Source organism: Pipistrellus kuhlii, unplaced genomic scaffold (genome assembly GCF_014108245.1).
Source record: "Pipistrellus kuhlii isolate mPipKuh1 unplaced genomic scaffold, mPipKuh1.p scaffold_m20_p_3, whole genome shotgun sequence".
Classification (NCBI taxonomy): Eukaryota; Metazoa; Chordata; class Mammalia; order Chiroptera; family Vespertilionidae; genus Pipistrellus; species Pipistrellus kuhlii.
This window is the reverse complement of record NW_023425529.1, coordinates 180661176-180689106: the sequence shown is the minus strand read 5'-3', so window position 1 is coordinate 180689106 and position 27931 is coordinate 180661176. Positions and strand designations below refer to the sequence as shown.

The window sequence follows — 27931 nt, the reverse complement described above, 5'->3', positions numbered from 1 at the left end:
GAAGGCTTTGGTTGGGTCAACTCTTCCTTTGATAATTATTAAAGAATATATATTCCATTCTCTTAGTTTGTTGTTTCTATCTGCTATTGCCTTGAGAAAACTGAAGAAATAATCTCTGTCCCATGCACTAGAAGATAACAAGTTTGACTCCCATTCAGGGCACATACCTAGGTGTGAGTTCAATTCCTAGTCAGGAGGTGAATGGGAAGCAATGGATCAAGGTATCTCTCTCACAATATCAATGTGTTTCTCTCTCTCCCCATTCCTCCTACTCAAAAATCAATTTAGAAACAGAAACATCTCATTAAAATTATTTATCAAAATAATTTTTTTTAGTCACTGAGTGAGGGACTAGAGATATTGTCAATGGAATTAAAATTCAAGGAATTTCTGTCAATTATCAGCTTGACAGGTATGTTCGGGAGGATTGAATTTCCCGGAAGTTTAACCCTAAACTATGTGCTGGATTACTATACATGTGCGACTTCTCTTCTCCTTAATGATAGGAGAATTCTAGAAGATCTGTGTTCTAATGATATATACAATTATAGACTTGAGTTTCATAAAGTAATAGAATATTGTAGTAGAGATTGAGAGTTTAGACTTCTATCGACTCCCAGCCCTGTCACACACTAGTGTTATGACTTTGGATAGAAACTTACTTATCCCCTTGGAATGAAAAGTAGAATAAACTGATAAAAGGCTAAGGTGCTGCCAATTCCAAAAGCCATTATGAGGAACTGGGGATCACCAAGAGGAATCTTACCTGATAATACATGATGTGAAAAGGTAATTGTGAGGTTATGTAGAATGAAATGAAATGAAGGCCATAAGAACATGGTTAAAAAGGAAATAGGAACAGAAACTAAGAGTTAACTTATAAATGATCTGCTCTCCTTGATAAAATCTGAAAAGTATCATCATCATAAATATTAAAACCTAATATAATTTTTAAAACCTACTAAACTCAAGCCTGAGTATTTAATTACTTTTTCAAATAAAATGTATATATACGTAAGTATATTTGAGTTCAACAAGAAAAACTTAAAAAGTTCTAGAATCTCAACTAACTTATATCCTTTGGGTCTGTTGATTGAAATTGACTTGGCCTATGGGTCCCTCTGTTGGGAAATGTATATGTTTATTTGGGTATGGACATCAGTTAACTCACCTTTTGGGATCAAGACCAAGGGTAAGGAAATGGTGGTGATGAAAATATAAAAACTCTCTCTTTGGTAGACTTGACCCCAAAGTAAGGGGGGATAAGAAAAAAAATAGGTGTAGGATTCAGATTATTAAAATCATAATCTACACATTGTAAATGCAAAGTTTCTCTTAAAGAAAGACCTTATTCTGACTAAGGAACAGCCCAATAATACAGTTAGGATGCATCTGCGTTTCTCCTCTTCAACTTGATCCAGATGCCAGTAGTAGGACGAAGAATCAGCTCTCCTGCCAGACCAAGTTCTTCTCTTTTCTGGGTGGATTCGACCCAAAAATGCCTCAGGATGCATGAAAGAATGACCTTTTCTTCCATCATGGCAAACCTCTGACCTTCAAATCAATGTAAATAACATGAATTTATTACAGATCTATCCCAAATGGGAGAAAGAACAGGTTCTATCAGAGGAAGCAAGTGATGCTAGATTTTCACAGTAGGCCCTGGGCGAACCAGTACCACTCAGGATGCTTCCTAATAATAAAGATTCTTGAGTGCCCTTCCCTGCTCCCACCCAGGGCATCTGAACAGCTCTGGGACAAGGGATCTAGCCCACGCAGCACCCAGATGAATCCTGACTCACTGAAGCATGAGAACCATTGCTCTAGAATGCTCTCCTCCCGGACCTTTCATGTAGTTTACTATACAGTTACCAGGCCTCATTGCACCAATGCCTGCATTTACATAAACAATAAAATGCCAGAGATATAAAAGTGTTTCTAATACATGGAGGCGTGCAATCATTTTGTTTACATACTTCTGCTGGTCCTATAGTGAGCATTCTCTTTTTTGGTTTTGAAAAAAGCAATTCTTAAAAGCAATAAAAGCAGGTAAACAAACTAATTGTTATAAATACGCTTTCTATAATATAATGTAAATTCCACTTCAATCCAAAATCTACATTTTAAAACTCTACCATGAAACTGGTTATGCTTTATGTTGTGGGTTGAATGCTATTCCCCTAAAATTCATAGGATGAATTCATAACCCTCAGTACCTCAGAATGTGACTGCATTTGGGGATAAGGTCCTTAAAGAGGTGAGTAAAATAAAGTGAGGTCTTATAGATGGGTCCTAATCCAAGCTGACTGGTGTTTTTATAAAAAGAGGAGATCAAGCCCTGGCAGGGTGGCTCAGTTGGTTGATAAGTCATCGCATTCTCCATAAGCTTGTAAGTTCAATTCCATCAGGCATACACCTAGGTTGTGGGTTAGATTCCTGGTTGGGGCATGTATGGGAGGCAACCAATCAATATTTTTTTCACATCAATGTTTCCTTCTCTCTCTAAAAATCAATAAAAACATATCCTTGAGTGGAATTAACTAGAAACATTGCGCACCCCCATACACAGAGAAGAATAAACTATGTGAAGACACAAGGAAAAGACATCTATCTATAAGCCAAGGAGAGAGGCCTCAGAAGAAACCAGCCCTGCAGACACCTTGATCTTGGACTTCTGGCCTCCAGAACTGTGAGAAAATGAAATGCTGTCATTTAAGCGACCCAGTCTGTGGTGCTTTGTTACAGCAGCCCTAGAAAACTTATATACTTTATGACAGTCATAGTAAACTGGAGAAAAAAATAAAACAACCAATATTTTAACAGACTTGGATCTGAGACACTACATCTCAAAGACATTATTGTGAGAAACCCCTTTCCTAAAGGTCAAACGATTCTGATGGATACAAACCTATACAGTTTCTGGGTCCAGCAGAGAAGGGCACATATGCATATGGATGGCGTCCCGTCGAATTCTCTGGAAAGAACCGCTCTGGCTTGAACTCCTCAGGGTCTGGGAAGTATCTTGGGTCTCTATGCAGTGCATAGGGAATGATGAGTAGTTGAGAGCCTTTCGTGAGGATGTACCCCCCTGTCATGAGGCAGTTGATATGTCATGAGAACAGAGACACACACACAGAAAAGTCCACCCTCCCCACTACTTTCATGGAAGAATTCTCACCAACATCACAATCTTCATTAAGTTCACGGGCAATTATAGGCACAGAAGGAAAAACACGAAGGGTCTCCTTAATAACGCACTCCAGATATTTAAGTTTCTTCAGGTCTTCTAAGGTAACAGGGCGATCAGAATTCCCTGGTCAAAGTAAATACATGAAATAAAATAAGTGAAAGAACAATTTGGGCTTTGCAAATAAGACATCAAAAAAGAATATATTATAACATTAATACACTGAATGCGAAATACCAACACTTAAAGTAAAATTCTTACTAGTATAATCAAAATAAAATGAGAAAATAATGCTAAATAAAGTTTTTTAAAAAAGATACAAAAGGTCACATGTTAAATCATTAAATTTGGAGGAAGTACTCAAGAGTAGACAAATCCATAAAGACAGAGTATAAATAGGTGTTGCAGGGCCTGGAGGAAGAGAACATGGGGAGTGGCCGATTAATGATGCAGGGTTTCCCTTTGGCTGCTGAAATGGGTTAGTATTAGATAGAGGTGACAGGTGCATAACATTGTGAATCCATGAAACTATAACTTTAAAACATTTAATTTTGAATTCTCAGAGCCTCCTCCAGAAGTGTATCTTCTCGTGGGTCAGATTCTTGGATTCTCCCCATAGCCTGGCCCCCCCATTTCCACCTCAAGAAGAAATCCAAATGGCTTCTTGGTCTTGCCAATGGGAGAAAAAACACAGCAGGAAGCAACTGGAAATATTGAGAAAGACAAAAATGAGATTGAACAATGTAGTGAAAAAGCCAGTGAGAAAATTCTGAAGATCAACATATAACAAATTCTGCCAACCATTGTTTGTTAGAAGAGGTAGGAATTTATGTCCAAATCCCAATTTTTCAAGTAACAACATTTGCACCCATCTCTATGCCTGCATTGTTTGGGGAGATGGATGAAAAGGCACTGCGTTATTTAACCAGAGTTGAAGTGATAGAATTGAAAAGTAATAAATCAGGTCACAGAACAGCTTTTCATTTTGATGAAAACCCTTCCTTGGAAAATAAGTGCACCCAAAGAATTTCATCTGAGTGCAAGCCATGATGCATTTTCAAAGTCCACTGAAATATCTGGAAAGGATTTGATGAAATATTCAAACCCACAGCAGGATAAAGCCAGCAGGAAGAGGCTGAGAACCAAAAATGTGGTTTATGGCCACTCTGATGCAGGTGCAGATAAGGTGGAGAGATCTTCCAAGGTGGTGTTTGCCAAAATCCAATTCATTACTACTTGCTTCCTGATATGAAGATGAAGAAGGGGAAGGAGAAGAGAAGAAGATGATGATGGAGGGGGAGAGAGAGAGGATTGAAAGCTACCAATGAAGAAGTTGATAAGGATGAAGGAGAAGATGACTAAGGAACACTGATGGACTCCAACCTTCTTTTTAAAAGTTTCCTCCATCACAGGGAGCAAGTTACAACCTGGTTTTCTTGTTTTGTTTTGTTTTACTTATAGGCTCAGTCATTGTGCTCTTGAAGTCTTTTCTCTCCCTTACATCCTGGTTCTCAACTTACTTGGGGGAAATACCTTGAGCTGAAGGGGAAAAGAATCTCTAACACTGTCTGTTCCAAATTTACTTTTTTTTTAAACTTTTAAAAGTATTTTTTTCCATTGAGTTTTATTTATTTATTTTTCTTTATTGATTAAGGTATTACATATGTGTCCTTATTCCCCCATTGCATTCATATCCCTTCTTTCACGCCCTCACCCACCTGGTGTCCGTTTCCATTGATTAGGCGTATATGCGTGCATACAAGTCCAAATTCACTTTTGTCCCTTCCTGACTCAACAAACACTTTATGGAATCAATGCCCCTGTGCTCCATGGGAAAGAAAAACCTTCTGCTTACATTGCTCCGCTGGAGGCTAGAGGCTCAGCCCCCCGCATCAGTGCACAGAATTCTAGCTTTCCCCCTCCTTTCTTTGTACATTGAGCACACAGATTACACTGTGTCTCTGTGTGTGAAGGGGGACAGTTAGCATTTACCAACATACACCTGTCTACTTCCTCATGTATGGAACATTTTTTGAAACTAAAAAATAAATTTGGGTTTAAAGAAGGTCAAAGGGAAGATATGAGATGTTTGGGTTGGTTAAGTGGGTATTTTGACAGCAAGGCTTGCCCTTTGGTATGTTTAGTTGTGATGTTACTGGACTTCCATGCAGTTTAAGATGATACTTTTAAAATAAAATTATCTCCTAATGATGGCCTGGGCCCTGCCACTCAATGAGAGAAGAGCAGACCTACAGAATCTTATTGGGAACCGTCTTTCACTATTGTAATCTTGTTCCCGTTTATTTAAAATATTTTGTTTGTTTTACTGGAAAGAAAAGATAATGATCAATTAAACATTAAAAGTGTACCAGTTGCTTTATTATAATGAAACTAAATGTGAAGCGTACCTCAGTGAAAAAAAGAAAAAAGAGGAATGAATACTTACATCTCAATATCCAAAGATCAGTTGCTCAAAGAAATTTTAAAACTAATACTGGGGATAGAAGAGAAGTGAGGCACAATTAGCAAAAAGCATGAGAACCAGCAGAATAAAAATCCTAGTAAAAATGGTGTCAATTTCGTGAGATCCAAAACCATTTGTGACACCAGAATTGGGCTAGAAATTGTAAAAATCACAAATGTGGAGACACATTACAAAAGAATCCGGGTCTCTAGAATACCCAATTTACCCACCAGAGGCAATCTGAGAGAAATTTAACTTGAAACGGGAAAAATGAAATGACAGAAACAGAGCCCAGGAGTTTAGATCATCTCCATTCTACAAAACACAGTCTTCCCTCTTGATATGAAAATCCAGTCCTCACACCATCTGGACATGAAACTACTTTTCCAACTTCACCTCTTAATGGTTCTAACAAATGTTCTGAATTCCACCTGTCCTTTAATGCTTACTATTATCTGCCAACTTTTCCACTCTGCCATTGTGCACCAGGAGCCTCTCTTCCCAGAATGCCTTCCACCTCCTCCTCTTCTCCTTTATTATTCCTCCCCACTTTGCACTAGGAAAACCCATCAGATACCACTGTGTTGGTTGGCCAACCAACCTTTTCCTTTAAATGTTACTTTTTTGGGGGAGGGAAGGTGCTATTGAATATTTTATGAAGGATCTTAAAATGGAAAAATGATCATGATTATCCAGGTGGACCATGAATGCCATCACAAATGTCATGATAAGAGAGAGCAGAGGGAGATTTGACATATACCCACAGAAGAGAAGGTCATGTGAAGATGGAGACAGAGATTTGAATGATGTGGCCATAAGCTAAGGTATGTTGACAGTCACCAAAAGAAATTCATTCTCCCCTCAGGCTTCCAAAAAGTGCAGCCCTGCCAACACATTGATTTAACTCAGAGATACTGATCTGGGCCTTCAGGTGTCCAGAACCGTAAGAAAATAAACTTCTATTGTGTTAAGCCACCTAGTTTGCAGTATCTGTGACAGCAGTCAAAGGAGACTATTATCCTTCATCCCCCTCTTCCGCTGTCTTCATGCCTTAAAGACAAACATGAGATCCAGAACAACGATCAAGAATACAACATCCATGATGATGAAAATGACAGAGAGAAAAGAGCAAGCCCGGGATTCTCACAACATCCCTGGTGGCATCAGCCTAGGACTCCTTACCTACAAGTTACTGGTTGTGCAAAACAATTAATGTCCCATCAGCTTAACCCACAGCAATCCCATATGGAACAGCTCTCCTGGACCCCACTAACCAGCTTCACCTCTCCGCTCTGCTCTCCACTAGCCCCTTCCTCATATCACCCAAGCACACAGCCATGACTTAATACTTTATACACAGTGACTATTTCTCCAATGAAGCAGCAAGGTCCTTGAGAATAGTGACATTTGTCTGTGTAGCCCCAGTATCTACCCTGGTGCAGTCACACGCCAAGCAATCAGCAAGCGCCCGTAAACAAATGGGTAAGGCTTGGAAAGGACATCAGGCCTGGAAGGGGTCCCACATGGCAGCCTTCCTGCTTATTACAGTGTCTTTATATCAGGCCCGACTGCACTTTCTTAATGAGTGAGATTGCCATTTTCTTCAGTGACTTGGGACCTTCTTTGTAAGTAGTGAAGGGGCCATACATACCAAACACTTCGTCCAGTTCATTGCCCACTTTTTTCTGGACTTCTGGATAGCAACCCAATAGGTACAAGGCCCAGTTTATTCCAGCTGCAGTTGTGTCATGGCCCTACAATGTAAGAGGGGGGAAAAAACAGCTTAGAAAGCAGAGTTCTGTTGGGAAGGTTAGGGATGCTAGCTCTATTTTGAATTGTCTCTGGATTTGACAGCTGTGACATGACCCCAGACAGAACAAGTTAATTTCTTACAGTATTTTACCTCAGTGGGGAACAAACCAATGAAACAATCCCTTCAAAGAAGACGCCTCTGGTACAGGGACATTTCAATAGGACAGAGTCACATACTTGGTGAGAGTATGGGCTGGGCTAACAGAAGGCATTTCAAGGGAACTCCGTGTGCCGGACTGTTTTTGCGGAAAGAAAAGTGTGACTTTCCTGAGCCAAGTGGCCAGATCTGTATTTCTGCACTTCCCTCCATTTTTACAATCGGCTTTATCAGGGAACACATGGGTGGTTCTGAGTTGGTCTCCTCATCAAGAAGTTGTTAAGTAGCCCCACTTAAACCTTGCTGAGTTTGAGGCAAAATACCAAACATTTTGCAGAAACAAACTCAATTATTCTTCACAAAAAAAACCTATGGGAGCCCATCTGATGTGGCTCAGTGCTTAAGCATCCACCAATGAACCAAAAGGTCATGGTTCGATTCCTGGTCAGGAAACATGCTTGGGTTGTGGGCTTAAAGACCAGTAGGGGGCATGCAAGAGGCAGCCAATTAATGATTATAATTGAGATATAATTGATGATTCTTTCTCTTTTTCTCCCTTCAATAAAAGTATATTTCCCTGAAATCAATAAAAATACTTATTTAAAAAAAAAATTTCTATTGGGCCTGGACAGGTTTGGCTCAGTGGATAGAGCGTCGGCCTGCGGACTGAAGTGGGGGTTCGATTCCGGTCACGGGCATGTGCCTTGGTTGTGGGCACATCCCCAGTGGGGGGTATGCTGGAGGCAGCTGGTCAATGTTTCTTTCTCATCGACGTTTCTAACTCTCTGTCCCTCTCAATTCCTCTCTGTGTAAAATCAATAAAATATATTTTTAAAAAATTTCAATGGGATACATGATACTGCTATTCCCATTTTAGAGATCACAAACTGAGATCCCTCAAAAAAAATGCTAAATGGCTTTCCCTGGCCAGACTGCTTCATAAGAGGTGGAGGCAAAAATAGAACCCTCTCCACACTCTTCACCTCGAGAAGTGTGAAGGATGTGGGGTGAGGAGACTCCAGCTCCAATACTGATGGTGACACCTTGACTGCCAGGAGCCAATTCCAGCCTGTCATAATTACGAGAGTTTCATCAAAAGGTTGATGAGCTTGGGGGCTCAACAAGGGTTGAGTCACATGTAATCACATATGTTGGAACAGCTATAAAGCATCTCCCAAAACCTGCATAGGATCACCGTTGCCAGACAGCTCGGGGCATCTTAATCTACATGTTATTGCCTCCTGTTTAGCAAAGAACTGAACAGCTATAGGCTATTCCCCAATCTGACAATGCTTTTGTACCCTACCCTTTGAAGTGTATTATCTCCACCTTGCCTTAGGACAAATTGTGTTAATAAACTGCATGAGTCCTGAGTCAAGCGGAGTCTTTAGTACCTTTAGCTTAGGGGTGTCGAACTCAATCAGGGAAGGGGCCAAAATCTAAAATCCAGCCTAAATCGCGGGCCGAATGGTTTACTGAACAGTCATAAACTGTCATTGTGATGGAAACGCAGCGGAGTGCAGTGATGACAGCGCGGTGCTGGCCACATTGCAAGGCCTGGCGGGACGGATTTGGCCCGCGGGCCTTGTGTTTGACACATGTGCTTAGCTGAAGCTCCTCTGATCCCTAATGCCTTTCAAAACTATCTTTCATCTTTGGACTCCTGCTTGATCTATGCATAGCCTTTCTCCAGATTGTTGAACTCTTTGTAATGCTGGGACAAGAACCCCGGCATCGATGGCCACCTGAATTAGGGCTTCCTGAACCCTCGCAACACCAACACTGGATGACCTTACTCTCTGTCCCTTAAATGTCTTTAGGCATCAGCCTCTCATTTCCTGTCCTCATTTCACCAGGACACTCCACATGCAAAATGGTAAGTTCTTCAGAGAAAAAAAAAAATGTATTTGAAAAATAAAAAAATAATATTGTAACTCTTACTGGTCCATTTACCCTATGCAACACAAGTGACCATTGTAATATTTCATTTCCTGGGCAGAAGTTTTTGAAGCACTTGTTTTAGGTCCTCAGTTGATTTGTTAAGGACTTTTCTGAAATTTTAAAAAATATGTTTAGAAGTCTCTGATGTTGATAGGATTGTTATTTTCTCACACTTGCAATTTCTTTACAGAAATGGGTCTGAACTCCAAACAAAAGCTGGCCCATGTCATTCAGTTGCTTAACAAATCATAGAGGAAGTGCTCTTGCTAAACAATTTTAATAACTTCTCCTGAATTTGAAAATGAACTTCCTTTTTATTTTTGTCTGCGACTCAAAGGCAGCAAACACAAAGCACAGAGCCAACAAGTGCATTGGCGGAACTGCGCAGGGCAAGAATCCGCCAGACCAGGAGCATAAAGGGCCTGGCATAGACATAGAAGCAAGGAACGGATTGTTCCATCTCAGAGGGAAGGAAGGGGTGGATGTGTGAGTGGGTGGGAAGAGATCAACCAAAGAACTCATATGTACATATGCATAACCTATGGACACAGACAATAGGAGGGTGAAGGCTGGAGTGAGGGGCAGGGGCAGGCTATAAGGGGGTCAGTGGCGGGGGCGGGGACAAATATAATACTTTGAACAATAAAGATTTTAAAAATAAATAAAATTAAATTAAAAAAAAAAAAAAGGAAAGACCTGGCAGCAACAGCCTGCGTCATCTTTGGAGGAGGTCACAATACTGTAGTTGTACACGCCACGCCCACTATTTCGTGGAAATAAGGAAAAAATTAGAATTCAAAGAATGTTAGAGCTGTAAGAAAGAGATTGTTAGTCTGGTTGTTCTTGTGGAAGTGAGAGGTACTGGTGGGAGATGATGTGTATGTGCAGGTATGAGTGTGTGTGTATGTGCAGGTGTGAGTGTGTGTGTAAGTGCAGGTGTGAGTGTGTGGATGCATGTATGGGGGCAGGGAACACTTCAGCACCAGATACCAGCCAATATCTGTTACACAAGAATGTGAAAAGGATTCCCCTAGTCCACATGTGTCAAACACAAGGCCCGCGGGCCAAATCCGTCCCGCCAGGCCTTGCAATGTGGCCAGCACCGCGCTGTCATCACTGCACTCCGCTGCGTTTCCATCACAATGACAGTTTATGACTGTTCAGTAAACCATTCGGCCCGCGATTTAGGCTGGATTTTAGATTTTGGCCCCTTCTCTGATTGAGTTCGACACCCCTACCCTAGTCCTCAGGGCTGTTCTGTGTGGCCCGTGCTATAACAACGAGGACACAGAGGCCCCGAAAGGGAGAGGAGGTGCTGAGGTCACACTTCTAGTATAGGTCAGAGCTGGGATTTGGCCTCACAGCCCACTTTTCAATGAATTACATGTCCATTTTCTGCATACTGTTCCTTCTCAATAAAGTTATCTGCTTAGAATAGAAGTTTGAAACCACCCATTTTTCCCCTTTCCAAACAGGGGACTAGGCAGAGGTCTGCAATGACTGGGCCTGCCTCTATGACCGGTCAGCACAGACCTGAGAGCAGTCAGATCTGTGGACCCTTCACACCGCTTTCTTCCTCCGCAGAGCCTTCCTCCTGGGGAGAGTCGCACACCCAGGCGGCTGCAGGCAGAGCAGGCACAGTGCATGCACTCCGCCATCGAAAACTGAAGGCCTTCCCTTTCCTCCACCTCCAGGATATTCCGCATGCTGCCTCTTAACACCTTTTCTTAATCTTTATTTTGTATGCCACATGTTAAGAGGTTTTCTCTTTATAATATTTAATGTAGTTAAAAAAAATTTTTTGCCAAAAAATTGCCTTTTTGCCCAGCAGTTGTGGCTCAGTGGTTGAGTGTTGGCGTATGAATCGGGAGGTTACGGTTCAGTTCCTGGTCTGGGCACATGCAGAAGGCAGCCAATCAGTGATTCTCTCCGATCATTGATGTTCTATCTCTCCCTATCCCTTTCTCTCCATTAAAAAAAAACAAAAAAACAAACAAAAAAAAAAAAACAAAAAACAAAAAAAACACACAAAAAAACTATATATTTTTAAAATGTGTCTTTTTTTAAATATCAAAACCAGAAATCTTTTTAGAATCACGAACTGGTTAATTTCTCTACTACAAGGAGCTGGGATGATGGTGGCTGGCAGGACAGAGGTGTGGGAGAGGGTGTGAGTGAGTAAGTAAGTGACAGGAGAGTGTGTGGACGTGGGTAGCATGTGTGTGAATGAGTGAGGGATAGTCAAATCCGGCAGGAGAACCAGAGGCTGGCAGACCAGGCTCTCCTGGACAGGGAGCTCCTACCACTGCTGTGGGCACTCCCCGGGTTGTGGGGATGGAGCAGGGAGCCCCCGCCTTCTTGAGAGAGAGAGAGCGGCCTCCCCTAGGAACTCAGCACCACAACCCAGACTGGCCTCGGACACTGTGACCCTGCAGCCACACCAGCCAAAGGTCTGCTGCCTCACCCGCAGACCTGCAGACCCTAGGACATCTGCCTCCAAGGAAGCACGGCTCCCGCAGCAGTAAGTGGACTTGCCCCTCCCTGGCTGTGGACCTCCAGACACCACAGTCACACTGATCCAGTGCACAGACTCCTTGATCCACGGCCCTGGCAGAGGGCTCTCTGGTGCCTCTGAGTCACTGCTGGGTGCACAGGTATCCAAACAAGGGCACACAGCCCAGCAGTAGAACCTCAGACTTCTCCATTCCCAGCTGCCTGCCCACAGACACCGAGGTCACGTGGTTTCAGCACACAGATCCTGAGTTCACCCCCAAGCAGGTGTCTCCCAGGTGTCTCTGTGAGCAGCCGCTGGGCACACTTGTATCAAACCAATGACAGAAGACTCCGGCTGCAGAAACTCAGACTTCCCCCTGTTTGACTGCTGAGCTCAGGTCACCTCAGTGGCATGGATCCAGTGCACAGGCCCTCTGAGCCATTGCCCCAACAGGCAACTTCCGGGTGCCTCTCTGAGCCACAGCAAGACATGGTAGCGATGCTCCAGCACACACACCCTTGATTCCACAGCCCCAGCAGATAGCTCCTGGGTGCCTCTGTAAGCCACCTCTGGATGTGTGTATCCAACCAAGGGCACACAGCTCCCGAAGCAGAAACTGGGACTTCTCCCTTCCCTGGTCAGTGGCAGACCATGTTTGTGCAGCTCCAGCTTGTGGGCACCATGAGCACACAGCCCCAGCAGATGGCTCCTGGGCCCTTCTGTGAGCTCCATGGGGCCCAGCTCCGTTAACAGGACCCATGACATCCCTCTCACAGCTGCCTACCTCTGGATACCTTGGTGAGTTATGGAGGACCTGCCTTCCCAGACAAGGACACATGGTTTCAGCCACATACTCTGAGATTCCCACGACCCCAGCTACTGGTTCCTGAACCTCCTTGTGATTCAGAGAGGAAAATCACCTTGGCCAGAGTTCTACTGCCTCAAAGGCAGACTATGGGACAGCTACTCCCCCTCCTGCCCCCCACACGGGTTCTGGGACCCTCATATGAGTTTAAGAGTGACACTACCCAACCAAGAGTCACACAACACCAGCCAAAGTCATAGTACCTGAGCCTCAGGCCCTGAGACCCTTTTCTGCCAAGCCCATGAAGTCTGGGAACTCACAGTGAGCATATATCAGTGAGACCTCAGGCAACCTTTTCAACAAGAGCTGGAACAAGGATTACCATAACAGCTTGCACAATTAAGCTTGGGGCAAGTCACATTGCCAATCTGTGACAAGATTTCACAGATTAAGAAACTAACTTTCAAGAGAACACAAATAGCTCAAGTAGGAGGCTCCACTAGATCACCAGGCCCGGAAGATCTGAGAGACTGCACCCCTGGGTCCCAAAAATTACTAACTGCATAGCACCACCCCCCAAAAAAACCTAAGTAGGTAGCAAAGCAGTTGGATCTAAGAAATAGAAACAATTATAACATTACAGCAAAAACTGGGGAGACATAAAAGCAATCACCGCAGAAGAGGAAAAAAGAAATCACTAGAAAGGGAATTAAATGAGATGGAGGCAAGTAACTTGTCAGAGGAAAAATTCAGAGTAATGGTTATAAGGATGTTAAAACATTTGGAAGGCAAATACACATAACTCAATGAGAATTATCAGAAGTTGAATAAGAAGTCACCAACATGAAAAGGAATCAAGAGGAAATGAAAAATGACCAACCTGCGATAAAGAACATAATGGAAGGCTTCAACAGCAGACTAGAAGAAACTGAGGACCGCATCAGTGAATTAGAAGACAAGCTAGGAAAAAACACACACATGCAGCAGCAACTGGAAAGAAAACTTATAAAGCAGGAGGAAAGCCTAAAGGAGCTTTAGGAGATCAAGAAAAAAACAACATCCTTGCTGAAACTGTTTTTTTGGCTCAGTGGATAGAGTGTCAGCCTGTGGACTGAAAGGTCCCAAGTTCGATTCCAGTCAAGGGCATGTACCTTGGTTGTGGGCACATCCCCAGTAGGGGGTATGCAAGAGGCAGCTTGCTGGAAACAAATCAGTTTCACTAAAAGAGATGTTGACAAGAAGCCAGGAAGGCTGGTCAACAACTTAATTGCTCTAACCACTCACCCTTTAGTTGAGACATTGTTAGCTGAAGCAGCCTCCACCTTGTTTGTCCCATGTAAGTTTCTGTTATTTCCTGCCTAAGAGCTACATGTAAATTTCTGTTTATGTTGCCTAAGATGTTTTCCCCAAAACCTTAATAAAAGGGATGGCAGGGCCAGAGCAGGAGGAGTTCTCCTACTAGAGTTGGACTACCACCTGGCCCCCCATATCGCCAAGTTGAATTTCTTCAAGTCTCAAGTCTCTTAATTTGTGTGCGGGCCTTCTCCAGAACCTGAACCCTGAATTGGAACTCTTTCCAAGCGGGCTGTGAAAGAGAGTCCTACAGCAGCTGATCGATGATTCTCTCTCATCGATGTTTGTAACTCTCTGTCCCTCTCCCTTCCTCTCTATAAAAAAATCAATAAAACATATTAAAAAAACAAAAACAAAACACAACATCCTCATAATAGGGGTTCCAAAAGGAGAGGAAGCGAAGCAAGGAATAGAAAACCTGTTTGAAGAAACAATGACAGAAAACTTTCCTAATGTTGGGAAGAAAAAGCCACACAAGGCTACCGATCTTTCTGAAGAAGAAAGGTGATCTGATAACTACAATATAATGACTCTTCATCCTTTATAACAAGCTACTTCAAAATGTGATCAGACCTTTAAAAAATGCTAAAGATTCTTTAAAGAATTCCTATAAATTGATTATTTTTTAAGTTAAAAATCTTAGTAAACTGAGAACAGATCATCCCTTATACCAAGGATCCCAACATATTTTAAAAGGTGGCTATAAATATCTTACTATTTTTATTTCTACTATTAAATACTTACCCAACTCTAAGTATTAGTGCTATTTCTTCATCCTTAGCATTTGCAATTCCCAAGATTAAAAAAACAAACCATTTTCTTATTATGTAATAGAAACAGTAATTTGTTTAATGAGGATACCTGAGACAAACATGACAATGCAAAATACCTCAAACATGAAGGTGTCCACTTCTTCTCGAATGGACTCATGGCTTAGCTTGTTCCCTTCATCATCCACCACATTTAAGAGCAGGTCGAGAAAAGCCTTGCGTTTTCTGTTGGAGGGGGTCTTGCCCTTGTCACCACTTGTACGTTCTTCTTCTCTCTTTATTTCATTGGCCCGTTCATTGATGACCTGTTTGATTTAAATGATCATATGCTTTTGTGTGGAATTTGATATGGCCTAAGAGTCCATTTTCCTGTGAAGACATACCAACTTCTTTAACTGATTTTTTTCTAAGCCTTTGCTGTTCTGTCTCAGTCAACAGAAACTTAGGTTTTGGTGAAAATATAGTACAGCTTTCTGTGAACATTTTTAGGGCATTATTTGATAAGATTTTTATAAACAAATTTAATGTCAGGCAAACACATCATTTCCAAGGACTATTTTGCAGCCTTTCCAACATGGGAAAAGAGTAGTAGTCTCCTGAATAGGGCCCCAGTGAGTTGAAAGAGCCCATGAGAAAAAGCTGGGTGGTGGAGTAAACACAATCATTGTATAACAGACTAAATATAGATCACTCTAATTATGTGTTGTATTGGTGAAAAGCATCACCCTGTATGTTTTCCACTCCTTCTGCCTGGAATGCTCTTGCCTCAGAAGCCAGCATGGCTAGCTTCCTCTTTAGTTTGAGATTTCCGTTGCCCATTGTCACACTGTCAGGGTCACTGTACCCTAATCCCTGGCACTCACTCTCTTCCTATGCCTGCTTTACCTTTTTTTCCATTTCACTTACCACCTGGCATTGTATTGTTATTTAGTGACTTTATCCTCCAACTGCAGTGTAGCAGCAAATTTGTCTTTATTCATTCATATATTTCCAACCTTTAGAGCACTGCTTGGCATTTTAGAAATGTCCATCAGGTATGTGATGAATGAGTAAAAGTTGGAAGCCCCTGAGCTTAATTTGGTTACACATTTCAACTTTCTCCTCTTTTCAGGCAATTGTCCAAACTTGCTTCTGCTTTGAATGAACAGATCCGTAGGGCAAGCACCATGACCTCTCTTTGCTTTTTGATGGAACCCCTAGTGCCTGGCACTCGGTATGCAATTTTTGATATTACCCATCCAATCTGGAATTCATTCATCATTGATACTGATATTAATGAACGAAATATGAAGACAAGTGTAATTATACCTATAAAATACAAACTGTTCACCTTTCACCTCCTGCCAGGCAATTATGCTATACTCCACTGAGGGCAGCTCACTCCAACATCTCATTCATCAAACACCTAGGGACTCTACCACTTGATCTGTTGGTGGAGGCAGAACCTCATTGTCAGGAAGCAATGCCATCATATTGAAAACTAAAATTTACAGCAAAGGGTAAATATGATTACGTTGGCACTTTTATCAGGACATTTAACTTATAATTCATGTTTTCAATTAGTTTGCCTTTCCATAAACATTCTTTTAACACAAAGACAGACTATATCCAGAACATTACTATTTCTTTGTCATTAAAAATTAAATAGTAATATCTAGTTAATTTTTATCTTTTCCAGTTCAAGATACTGCCATAAATGTCCTTTGTCTTTGAAAACCATTGCTTAATCCAAACATTTTCCAGAAGATTCTTATAACACAGATTCCCGTGTCTTTTATTCTCTTAGCATAGCGCCCAGTTTCTTAATGAACTATCATAGCTGAATTACATTTTGTAATTATTTATTTACAGACAACCTCCCCAGTAGACTAACCTCCCCCATGAGGGAGCATTAATGACTGGGTGTGTTAACAAACATAGGAGTCATCACTTATAAAAGTTCTAGAAAGTGATAGTGGGAGGGGATGCACAACATTGTTAATGCCCCTAATGCCACTGACTGGTACACTTAAAATGGCTAGTGTGATAAACTAGAAGCTTGGTGCATGAAAATTCATGCCCTCGGGGGTCCCTCAGCCTGGCCTGCACCCTCTCACAATCCAGGACCCCTTCGGTAGGGTCACTAGGCCTGGCCTGAGATCAGGGCTTATCAGGATTTTCCTTCCCCAGGCTGCAGGCTGCAGGCAGCTGGCCCCGCCCCTGCCACTGCCACTGTTTGCCATCTATGCAGTGTTGTCCTGTCTCCCCTGCCACCGGTGGGCTCCCTCTGCAGGTGACAGTCTAGGGTTTAATGGCTTGGCTGGCCTGGACCTCCCTCTTTCTCTGCTGGGGGGCGGGGCCAGCCCTACAAGGGGCCATCTGCCTAACTGATCACCCCTAACCACTCTGCCTGCCTGCTTGATTGCCCCTAACACTTGCTTGGGGGCAGGGCCAGCCTGGCGAGGGGCCTTGTGCCTACCTGATCACCCCTAACTGCTGGGCTGCCTACCTGATCACCCCTACTGCTTGCTTGAGGGGAGTGCCAGAACTGACTTCTGGTTGGTCAGCCTCCTGTTACTGGTTGTTACAACCTAGGGTTTTTATATATTAGGATTTTATATTATGTATGACCAAAACAACAACAAAAATGAGGACTTACATTGGTGGTAAAATTATGTACGATCTTTAGGTTCCTTTTATGGTCCCTTCCTTCTTTAAACAAAAGGTATAAAATGTCATGCCAGAACCAAATCGTCTTCATTCTTTGATGTGTCAAATCACTCATCCTATAAGAAGAGTGCAAATGTATCAGCTGATATATCAAAAATGTGCATTGCTTGAGTACCTATTTGGTGCCTGGTCTCAATGAGGGAATTTGGCAACCATGATCATTCCTCTTAGCAATTCTAAGAGCTCTATGCTTCATGCTCAACAATGAAGGCATCGGTTATTACACGTACAAGGAAGCTTAAGAATTAAATGGGTCCTCTAGAGCAGTGTTTCCCAAACTGTGGTACGCGTACCCCCAGGGTTACGGAAAGAGTTTGGTGGGGGTACGCGTTGCACCGGAGTTTGGTGGGGATATGCATTGCACCATGCTTAGCTGCACCTAATTCTACGTTCTCATAAGTATGAGGGGTACTCAGCATTACGAAATTATATATAGAAGGGGTACACATATGTCAAAAGTTTGGGAAACATTGCTTTAGGAATGAAGAACCCATTACAAAACATCTCATTTGATGGCCATCTGATCTCCCCTTCTATTTCTCCAGAGGAGTTCTGGACCTCCCCAAGCTGCCTGTAGCTCTTATACCACAGGGTGGGATGAAATCTGACTGTTTAATGTCCACACATTTGCTTGATCACTCCTGTCCTCTTCTCTAGGAAAGTGCCTTCTGTCACATCCCTGTCCCAAGTCCCTCCCGCAACATTCCCTGTGATGGAATAGGAAGACCTAGACATGGTCTCCTCCTTTGAGAGATGCTTCCAGGCGAAATCTGCAGAGTGGCCTTTCCTGGTCACTCAATCTGTGGACCCTATTGCAGTTTTCTTCTCGAATGTCAACTTTATTTTTTCTTTGTAAGCAATTATTATAGTTTATAAGTTATACATATTTGTTTTGATGCTTGTCTCCCTATTATTCTGTTCTTTGGACCACTATAAAACTAGTCAGTATCTTGGGTAATGACTGGTAGATTATATATGTTAATATGTGTTAAAATGAAATGAGCAGTGGACTTAAAAGATAGAATTCCTCAAATCAAACCCTGAACCTGCCTTTTAATAGATGAATAATCTCAGCAACTTTTCAAGGTAAATACGACTATTTCAATTAAAAAATAATACACACTCAGTGCAGAAAATATGGGAAGAGAGAATTAATAACAACACAAACAAAAAAGAGAAGCAGACAACACAAAACAATAATCACAGCTAACATTCTGGAATAATATCTAAAGTGTTTTTTTAATGAATAATTTTTATACGTAGTGGTTATCATGCTTAAATATTTTTATCTTTATTTTATCACAAAGCATCAAAATTTAATTTCTCAATCTATTATAAAATAATAATTTAAAATTTTAACATACCCTGGGTGTGCCATAATCTATACTAATAAAATGGTAATATGCTAATTAGACCAGATAGGCCAGATCTTCCATACGTCTTTCTGGACGTCCTTTTGGATGTCTTTCCAGACAAAGCCAAGGTGGTACAGCCAAGGCAGAGGCAGTTAGGGGTCATCAGGCAGGCAGGCAGAGTAGTTAGGGGTGATCAGGCCAGCAGGGGAGAGGGGTTGAGTGCAATCAGACCAGCAAGGGAGAGGGGTTAGGGGCAATCAGGCAGCAGAAGAGAGTGGGTGGGGTGATCAGGCTGGCAAAAGAGAGGGGTTAAGGGCAATCAGGCCAGCACGCAGAGGCAGTTAGGGGCAATCAGGCCAGCAGGGGAGAGGGGTTAGGAGCGATTGGGTTGGCAGGGGAGCAGTTAGAGGCATGAGACAGCCAGGCAGAGGTGGTTAGGGTGATCAGGCATGCAGGCAGGCTGCTAGGGGATATAAGGCAGCCACCTAGTGTGGTTAGGGAAAATAAGGCAGGCAGGCAGGTGAGCAGTTTGGAGCCAGGGATTCCTGTGAGATTGAGCCTAAACCGGCAGTCAGACATCCCCGAAGGGATCTAAGATTAGAAAAATGCGGGTTGAGCTAATGGACCCCCATCCTGTGCATGAATTTCATGCACCATGGGTTTAGTTTATACAATAAATCCTCTACTGTTAAAATACATGCTTTAATGATTAGGCAGATTTTTAATGCAATATTTCATTGTGAAACAATAAAAAGATACAACACAGATGAAAAATTATTAGTGATATTTTATAAAACTTGAATTAATAACAATTATAAAAATAATTAGAAGGGCTCCGTTTACCTATAAACTGCACGGACATACTCAGAATCATCATTAGTCTGAGCATCAATGTTCTTGCCCATAGCTGTTTCTGCAAAATATGGGTGAGAAACAACCGTTCAATTCATGCACATGCCTTGAGTTTAATTTCCAGCGGCAAACACTTGGAAAATAAGATAAATTCTTATAGGTTTTAGAATTGTTCCTTTCCCTTTCACTATTGCACATTTTTTTCTCCTACTTCTATTCCTGTTCCTTCTTCCCTCTGACCTTCCTGACATGTTGGCTCTGCTTCTCAGGAGCCCAGTTCAGCGGAAGGACCACCCCAAAGAAGCCAATATCCTATCTAACCCCTCATTTGCCTTCCCAGTGAAGTGTTATTTTCTATTTGGGCCATTTTCTGCTTACACCGTAGCTCTAGAAACTAATCAATGAGACTTACCACAGATGATATCTAAGGCACAAAGAGTGATGTAAAAAAAGCAGTTAAATTTTTCTCCGTCAACATGTTTTTCAAGCTTTTTAACCAATATGTTGGCTTGTTCATTCATGACATCTAAGAACTCTTCCAGAATGGTAAAATGGAAAGTGGGTGTTAATAGTTTTCTCCTGGAGCGCCATTTGTTTCCAGTACTAGAAATGCAACACATGGTTACAAAGAAAAGAAAAGCAACATCCAAAGCAAATAAAGCATAGTCAAGACAATGAATTCTCCTTAATCCACAGATTCCCAAATGTTTAGGTCAGAATGACAAGGAGAGATTGATATATATTGATAGTTACAGAATGGGCATATTTTAGATATTGTCTATATTACAAATACTTAAAAGAGTGCTCATCAAAATTGAATATTTTAAGAAGTTTTCTAAATTTCTAAGTTCTGAGTTTCCAAAAATTAGAAATGTCCCCTCTTTTCCAACCTCAGCCTCTGAAGATCAAGGAGCTCCCTGAGTCTACTTTGATCCTAACATCTTCAAAGTCTCCAAAGTCCCCGCCGAAGTCCTGCTTTCTCCTTCTCAGTTCATGGAGTCCTGTTCTTGGATGGCAGCACAAGGACTGAGGTTACTGTGCTCCCCTTACTTCTCTGAGGATGACTGCCTTTTTCATTGAATTTTCAAGATTTCCCTGCTCAAAACTCCCAGGTGTCGCACTCCTTTTATACATTGGCACTTCCTTACCCTCCTTCGAACACAGGTGATTATCATTATTGAATGCCATAGCTGGAGATTACTCTACATCCTGGGTTCCTGTCTCTCAGAGGCCCATAATTACACAAGCTTTTCAGCTTCTCGTTACTACCTGATGGCACATTCTTGAAAACCACCTCCTGTCAGTGCCTGACATAAGTTACGAACAAGACAGCTTTACTGATTTACACTGACTTACCTCGTAAGAAGTCCTAGGCCAAGCCATGGTCGTAGGAAGGTGTACAGATAAGACTTGTCAATTTGCTTTGAGCTAGTTAAAATTACCTTAGAAAGAGAGAAAAGGAAAATGAAAGACAGAGATCTGAAAGCCACCTTAATTATAAGAATACTGGGCTAGAACAAAATAACTTTCTAAATTAGCATTTCATAACAATTACTTAGTTGTAGTTCATATTCATTACTATGACTCAAATCCAATTAGTTTGGAGCATACAACTGTCACTGGCTCTTGAAGACCAGCTGGAGTTGCCTGAATGGAAAATGTCCAAGAGAATTCCCTGATTCCTGCCATAAATTAGGAGCCACGTGGAGTTGTTTAGTGAGGGTAGGAGTGAGGGAAGAGAAGGTGGGTGAATCAAAGGATGACCGCATTTAGGGAGATGACAATCACAAGTTCATGATCAGGTATGTTGATTTGGAGGCATTCAAGTTGCCATAGTCTGAAAGCAGGTATGCGGCTCAGGATTAAGGCTTATACTGGGTACACATTTGAGTGTCTCCAGGGCATAGGTGGCACTGGGGACCATGGGTATAGTTAGGTTGCCTGGAGCCAAAGTAAAGCAGAAGGGAAGAGCATATGCACAAAATGCTTCTCAGGCTTCTTGCTACAGTTGCCTGCTTTGGACAGATCCCTATCTATAATATATATACCAAGCCCACTCACACTAGGCCAGCAATGACTGAAACCCCATATGTGCCCCTCTCGCTGTCTCCTCTGGGCCAGTAGATTCTGCAGGGTGGTACCAGAGACACTAAGAGTTTTACACAATGAGTAAGAAAGATGTATCCAAGCCCAACAAGCATAGGAAATTCTGCTGTTAATTTTGCTCCAAAGAAGAGTGGTCTGTTTATCCCATTTTTACTTCCTGTCTCAAATCCTTTGTCATCAAACCATAAGATCACACCCCCAATATCATGATAAGTAAAAGAAAGGTGAACATGTTTTAGGAATAATTTCAATAATGTGAATTAACAATATCTTCCCCACCAATATCAGATTAGTGTTCTCTTTTTAAAAATTAACTTGAAATAATAAAAGTATAAAGGATACTCTGAGCATTGTAAGGGAAACACTTATATTTTATTAGTCTTATATTTTTGTAATCTTAAAACAGTGCTTGGCAGATGTTATGAGCTCAATTTATAGAATAATCTATTTATGGTTCTGTTCAACTGAAGACTTCCCAAAAAAGGAGGACAAATATATTACTTGATACCAAATGTGTATAGACATGTAGAAGCTGCTACTCTTCCCAGAACTCAGACTGTATCTGGAAAGCATTAAATGGCATCTTCACAGCTTTAGATATTTAATGGAATCTTCATTGATTTGAATTCCATTAAATATAAGGACATATATTTGCTGTTTATTCTGATGAGATTCTCGCACCATCAAATATACAGTGGAACATTGATCACAGTCATCATAAACTCACCTCTATAGTTTCGGCCTTATACATGGCTATTACTGGTACTGTGCCAAGCCAGAGTTTTAGCATTGGCACGTGTCTGTTTTCTCCAGTGTAACGAATCAGCTGCTGGAAAAACTCTAGGAGAAAATATTTAATTTTAAGTAAGTTCCTTACTGTGTCTTTTTAGTTTTTTTACTCTTTTTATTTTGGTCAACTCATTTGATACTCTTTTTTATTTTGGTCAACTCATTTGATACTCTTTTTTATTTTGGTCAACTCATTTAATATAACCACACAGGTGTCCTTACTAAATTATGAATGCAGAATTATGAGGCTAATTTAATTATGAATGATATATGTGCAACAACCTGGTTAACTGAGAAGTGCCAAGCACTGTGGGGGTTTGTGGTGACCTTATGACATGCCTCCCAAGAGCGCTGAGGGTGTTCAGTTCCTCCTGACCTGCTTCAGGCTCCGCTTCTATCAAAAGGGAAACCTGTCCCAGCTCTCCAGCCCTGGCAAATAGATGCTTCCCTTTCACCCCCTCTAAAAGAGTATGGAAGCTCCTCAACAAATTGAGATTAGAGCTACCATATGATCCAGCAATTCCTCTTCTGGGTATTTATCTGAAGAACATGAAAACACTAATTCAGAAAATATATGCACAGCAATGTTAACTGCAGCTTTATTTACAGTAAGCAGGTTATGGAAGCAACCTTTGGTGCCCATCAGAGGATGCATGGATAAAGAAGATGCGATAATAATGGCCCAGCTGGCATGGCTCAGTGGTTGAGCATTGACCCAGTCAGGACATATACCCGCGTTGCAGGCTTGAGCCCCAGTGTGGGGCATGCAGAAGGCAGCCAATCAATGATTCTCTCTCATCACTGATGTTTCTCTCTCCTTTCCACTCCAAAATCAATATTTTTTAAAGATAAAATATTGTCATTTGTGATAAGATGAATGAACCTTAAGGGTATTATGCTAAGTGAAATATGTCAGATAGACAAGGACAAAAACAGTCTGATTTAACTCATATATAAAATATAAAACAAAAAATAACAAATATAACCAAATAAAAACAAATTCAAGGATTCACTACTCCCCCACACCTCCATGCACGAATTTCATCCACCGGGCCTCTAGTAGTGAATAGAAGAAAGAATTCTTAAGCTAAAAATATTTACTGAGAAGGACTGAGAAAAGTGTAGGGATTAGATAGGGAAAGTTGGTAATCAATCAAATCAGTTTCCTATGACATGTCTAGATGTAAGAATGAATATGACAGAAGTACCTTACTTTTTCTAGAAAACACTTCATGCCACATCCACAGGCAAGGAACATGTACCACCAAAAGACGAGATCCCTACTCTCAAGAAATTTAGAATCATAGGAAATGGTCACTGTGGTACTAATCACAGTATCAGGTCAAATAAAATGGGGCTAAATTAGAAGGTTAAGTCTGAGGAGTTATCTATTTGCATTGAAAGGACCAGAGAAATTCCAAGAAAGAGATGGCTTTTGAACACAAATGAATGAGTTGGCTTTTTATAGGAAGAAAAAGGCAGTGAGGGTAAACCAAGCAGCAGAAATAGCAGAGCAGAGTCAGGGAGGTCTGAGAATTGCCTATAGGCTTAGCCAGAGCCCAGGATGGGGATGATAACATTGATAGATGAGCCTGGAGTGTTGCAAGGCTAAAGAAGTTGGATTTTCCTTTATGGTCTCTAGGCAATATCTGACAGTTCCTGAGGAGTGCTAGAACCACAGAGCTATATTTTAGGACGATAACACTGAGGTGTGTGGGATCTGTGGAGAACTTGGGATTCTAGTCCAAGGATGCAGGAAGCTTCTGGGGTGGAATTCCATGCAGCCAGTGTTAGGGGCCCTGGTCCTGGTTTATGGCTGGTCCTTGTATCGGTGGGAGGGGGGCGGGGGGGGAATGGTGACCAGTAATCCCAACAACACTGAAGTAGTGGGAAAGTTTGTATTGAAATCCCTGAGGCCCCATCTGGGGAATGCAGCCTGACATTCAGAAAGCTCAAACAATGACAAAACTCTGGGTCAGCTCAGGAAACACTGAATTGGTGAGTGCTACCTGGGAGTGGGGGTTGGGTGGGGTGGGGGATCACAAGTGCAAAAGGATTGGGGTATAGGGTCCAGCCCTCAGAGAAAAGACCTGGCAAAGGTTAGACAGAGCCCAAGTCAATCAACTGAGTTCACCAGAGGAAGGTTGGAAAATGAGGCACTGTCCTGAGATTGCTGGCAAAATCCAAGGAAGGAGGGATAAGGAGAGCACACTGTCTGGGAGGCATGTGGTACCCAGGCTTTCTTAGGCAAAGGGAATGCCCCCTGACAGCAGAAGGACTAATGCCCACAGCACTGTGAGGCTACTAATACAGATGGCACCTGAGGTTGTTTTAAATGGGAATTTGGGCCCCACAGACAGATTGACATGGAATAAAAAAACAACTATTAAACTTTCCAGCTCTTTTTTTGTGCCAATACTTGTTCACATACTCAACTACCCCTGCTCCTTCTCCCATCCCTCAGCTCCCCCACCCCTGGGCTTCAGGGCAAGCTGCTCAAAGTGCAGCGGGAGAGAGGCTAAAGCACAGGGATGTGCATTGCACGTGACACTGAAGAAACAGGAATACCGTAGTTGTTTATAGTGTTTGCACATGTGGGACCCTCAAAACCCAATAATGAATCTTCCAAGCTAGCTAACATTCATTTTGTCATATATATTTGCCTATCAGAGCAAAGCTAAGGGTTTCCAATGCCTATGTCTTTATGCCTCACCACAGTCAGATGAGAAACACTATTACAGAAGTCAGTGAACAGCTGAGGAAGTTGTGCTCAGCTGAGTCGTTGCACAATAGCACAGCGCTGGTAAATGCAGGCCTGGCTCTGTACCCCAGGCACCCAGATACACACTGTGCCATCTTCCCCATTACATCACACCAATTCCAGTCAAACCATTGGCTAAACTGCAGTGAAAGGAGCTAGGTCCCATCAACAGTGTCAAAATGTATGTAGCATGCATGGCCATAACCACTGCCTTGGTCTGGTCTGGCAGAGGAGACAGGGAAATCGACACCCGTGGTTGGAAGGCCTCAGGTGGGCCCCATGGCAGGGAGCAGCTGGAGAAGACAGGTGCTCACAAAAGGACTGGAGAAGCAAAAGATGGAGTTCTGCAGCCTAGTTGGGAGTCAGTTGCAATTCTCCAGGTGAGACTTCCTAGGCCAGAATGCGGAGGGTAGCCACACAATGAAAGGTACAGCCGCTTGTATAAGACACAAGGGTATTGAGGTTGGGGAATACACCTTTAAATGCTGTGCTCTGCCCAATTTTGCTGAGCTCAATGCTGTGCACAAAGGAGGGCCTCAAATAAGGGCATGATTGACAATGAAAAAATGGACTCAAACCAGGTTCCGGACAATGGTCTAGAAAATGCACGCATGAACTTAAATCCTCCAAGTGACTGTACTACAGTGACTTTTACAAGTAAAGGGTAACACACTCTAACTTAAAGAGTTTTAAGGAACTTGCTAAAGTCAAGCAACTTGGTTACAAGCAGAAAGGTATCAAAGGTTGGTCATATGTCCAGATCCTGTAGTTGTTGATGCATTAAAAAGACCCTTGAGGAGGATACTGTGTTATCATTCTCTTCTCTCTGGAAGTAACTATAAGGAGAATTACTTTAAATAATCCAGTAACTCACCGTTTATTTTGAAATGGATCTTATTCACCAGAAATTTCAATTCTTAGAAAAATTCCCTAAAGACTATGATGAGATTTCTTAAGTATATTGTGTGTGTGTATGTATGTATATATATATATATATATGTATGTATATGTATATATATATACATATACATACATACATACATACAGGAGGGGCCTATATTTCTACACCATTGTTTTTTCATATTATAGCCTTTGGGTAGGAGGGAAGATTAGCTCTGCCTTTAGTGTTCGCTGTGATGATTTTACAAATGTGGTTTCCATATATCAAAATGTGCTGCATCACTTGCAACATTAGTCACATTGCTGTTTGGTTGGTTAAAGGTTTACTTGGATGTCTTCGGCCAGAAACATTTTCTATATTTTGGTAACACTCTCCCATGAGGCCTCAGTATTCTTGTGAAGTTGAAATGACAGCATTAAACTTGCTATGTGCCTTTTGGGGCAGGCCTTGATGAAAAGCATCATAACTCATTGTTGTTATGTAACCTCCACAGAAGGGCCAAGGAGGAATGAAAGTTGTGGTCAAGTCTTGTGATTTCTGAAGTCAGAGGCTCTGTTCTCAAGTGCATTTCTCGTTCCTTATTTGCAGAGAGAGAGAGAGAGAGAGAGAGAGAGAGAGAGAGAGAGAGAGAGAGAGAGACTAAGTTGTAAGTTGTGTCTGCCTTTAGGACAGGCGGTGTTTTTTGTAGCTATTTTTGTTTTTCTTACTAAATATATTTGTACTGATTTCAGAGAGACAGGGAGAGGGAGAGAGAGAGAGAGAGAGAAAGAGATAGAAACATCAATGATGAGAGAAAATCATTGATTAGCTACATCCTGGATGTCCCTCACTGAGGATGGAGCCTGCAACTCAAGCATATGCTCTTGACCAGAATCAAACCCGAGACCCTTCAGTCTGCAAGCCAAAGCTCTATCCACTGAGCCAAGCCGGCTAGGGCTAGAGGCGGTGGTTTAAGACAGCAGCAGCCAGGACTTGGGAAAATGAGAAGAGAAAAGGCAGAAGGACAGGCGTTTAGAAACTCTTTCATTACGTATATGTAATGAAAACTGGAGAGAAGTGGGGACCCATTATCCAGGGGGTGATAGAGGCGCCCCTCACCCAGCAGCCTGCATTTCCAGTCCGGTGCTCCAAGATGGGGTGCGGGTGCTGCTCAGGAGGTGCTCCCGCGCCTTGGTTCCCTGCAAAGGGCCCAGGAAGCCCTGTGGCAGGGATGAGGTGCGCAGTCCCTTACCTTTCCCTCTTCGCTCCAGCATCAGCATGTGTCCCACAAACGGGTAGGAGCCCGCAATGGTGGGGAGGGGCCTCATTTCCAGCCAGTTATGCGCATATCTCATCACCATCTGCAGGAAGCTCAGGATGAAGGTGGCGCCCGCCAGGGAGAAGGCGCTGAGCGCGCCCCAGAGCAGCAGCTTCTGCCCGACGTACACCAGCCAGAGGGTCATCATCGTGCCAGCGGTGGGCTCCGCGCGCGGACTGAGACCCAGAACCTTGGGGCCGGGGCCTGATCCAGCCCCAGCAGCCCTGGGAGGAGCCCC

At 42.3% G+C, this 27931-nt stretch overlaps 1 protein-coding gene and 1 long non-coding RNA gene across 6 annotated transcripts; both read right to left on the bottom strand.

The window, feature by feature from the left end:
* Positions 1–299: 299 nt before the first annotated feature.
* LOC118730056 (cytochrome P450 4V2) lies at positions 300–27931 on the bottom strand. 5 transcript variants are annotated; one of them, XM_045588937.1, is made up of 12 exons: positions 27628–27925; positions 22673–22785; positions 21196–21281; positions 20252–20442; positions 19831–19900; positions 17562–17688; positions 15043–15228; positions 7303–7405; positions 3179–3313; positions 2909–3088; positions 1337–1554; positions 300–1281 (listed from the first exon to the last, which is right to left on the bottom strand). In XM_045588937.1, exons 1-11 carry the CDS (start codon positions 27839–27841, stop codon positions 1382–1384), a joined length of 1578 nt encoding a protein of 525 aa, XP_045444893.1. In that variant the 5' UTR covers positions 27842–27925; the 3' UTR covers positions 300–1281; positions 1337–1381. The 5 variants fall into 5 exon arrangements, with proteins under 5 accessions (XP_045444893.1, XP_036313636.1, XP_036313637.1 ...); XM_036457744.2 differs by lacking the exons at positions 300–1281; positions 1337–1554; positions 2909–3088 and adding an exon at positions 5634–5681 and having other exon boundaries at positions 3178–3313; positions 27628–27931; XM_036457745.2 differs by lacking the exons at positions 300–1281; positions 1337–1554; positions 2909–3088; positions 3179–3313 and adding exons at positions 4624–4720; positions 5634–5681 and having other exon boundaries at positions 27628–27931.
* On the bottom strand, positions 8396–10108 carry LOC123653290. The gene is made up of 2 exons (XR_006743019.1): positions 9342–10108; positions 8396–8603 (listed from the first exon to the last, which is right to left on the bottom strand). It is a non-coding gene; the product is annotated as an uncharacterized LOC123653290 (long non-coding RNA).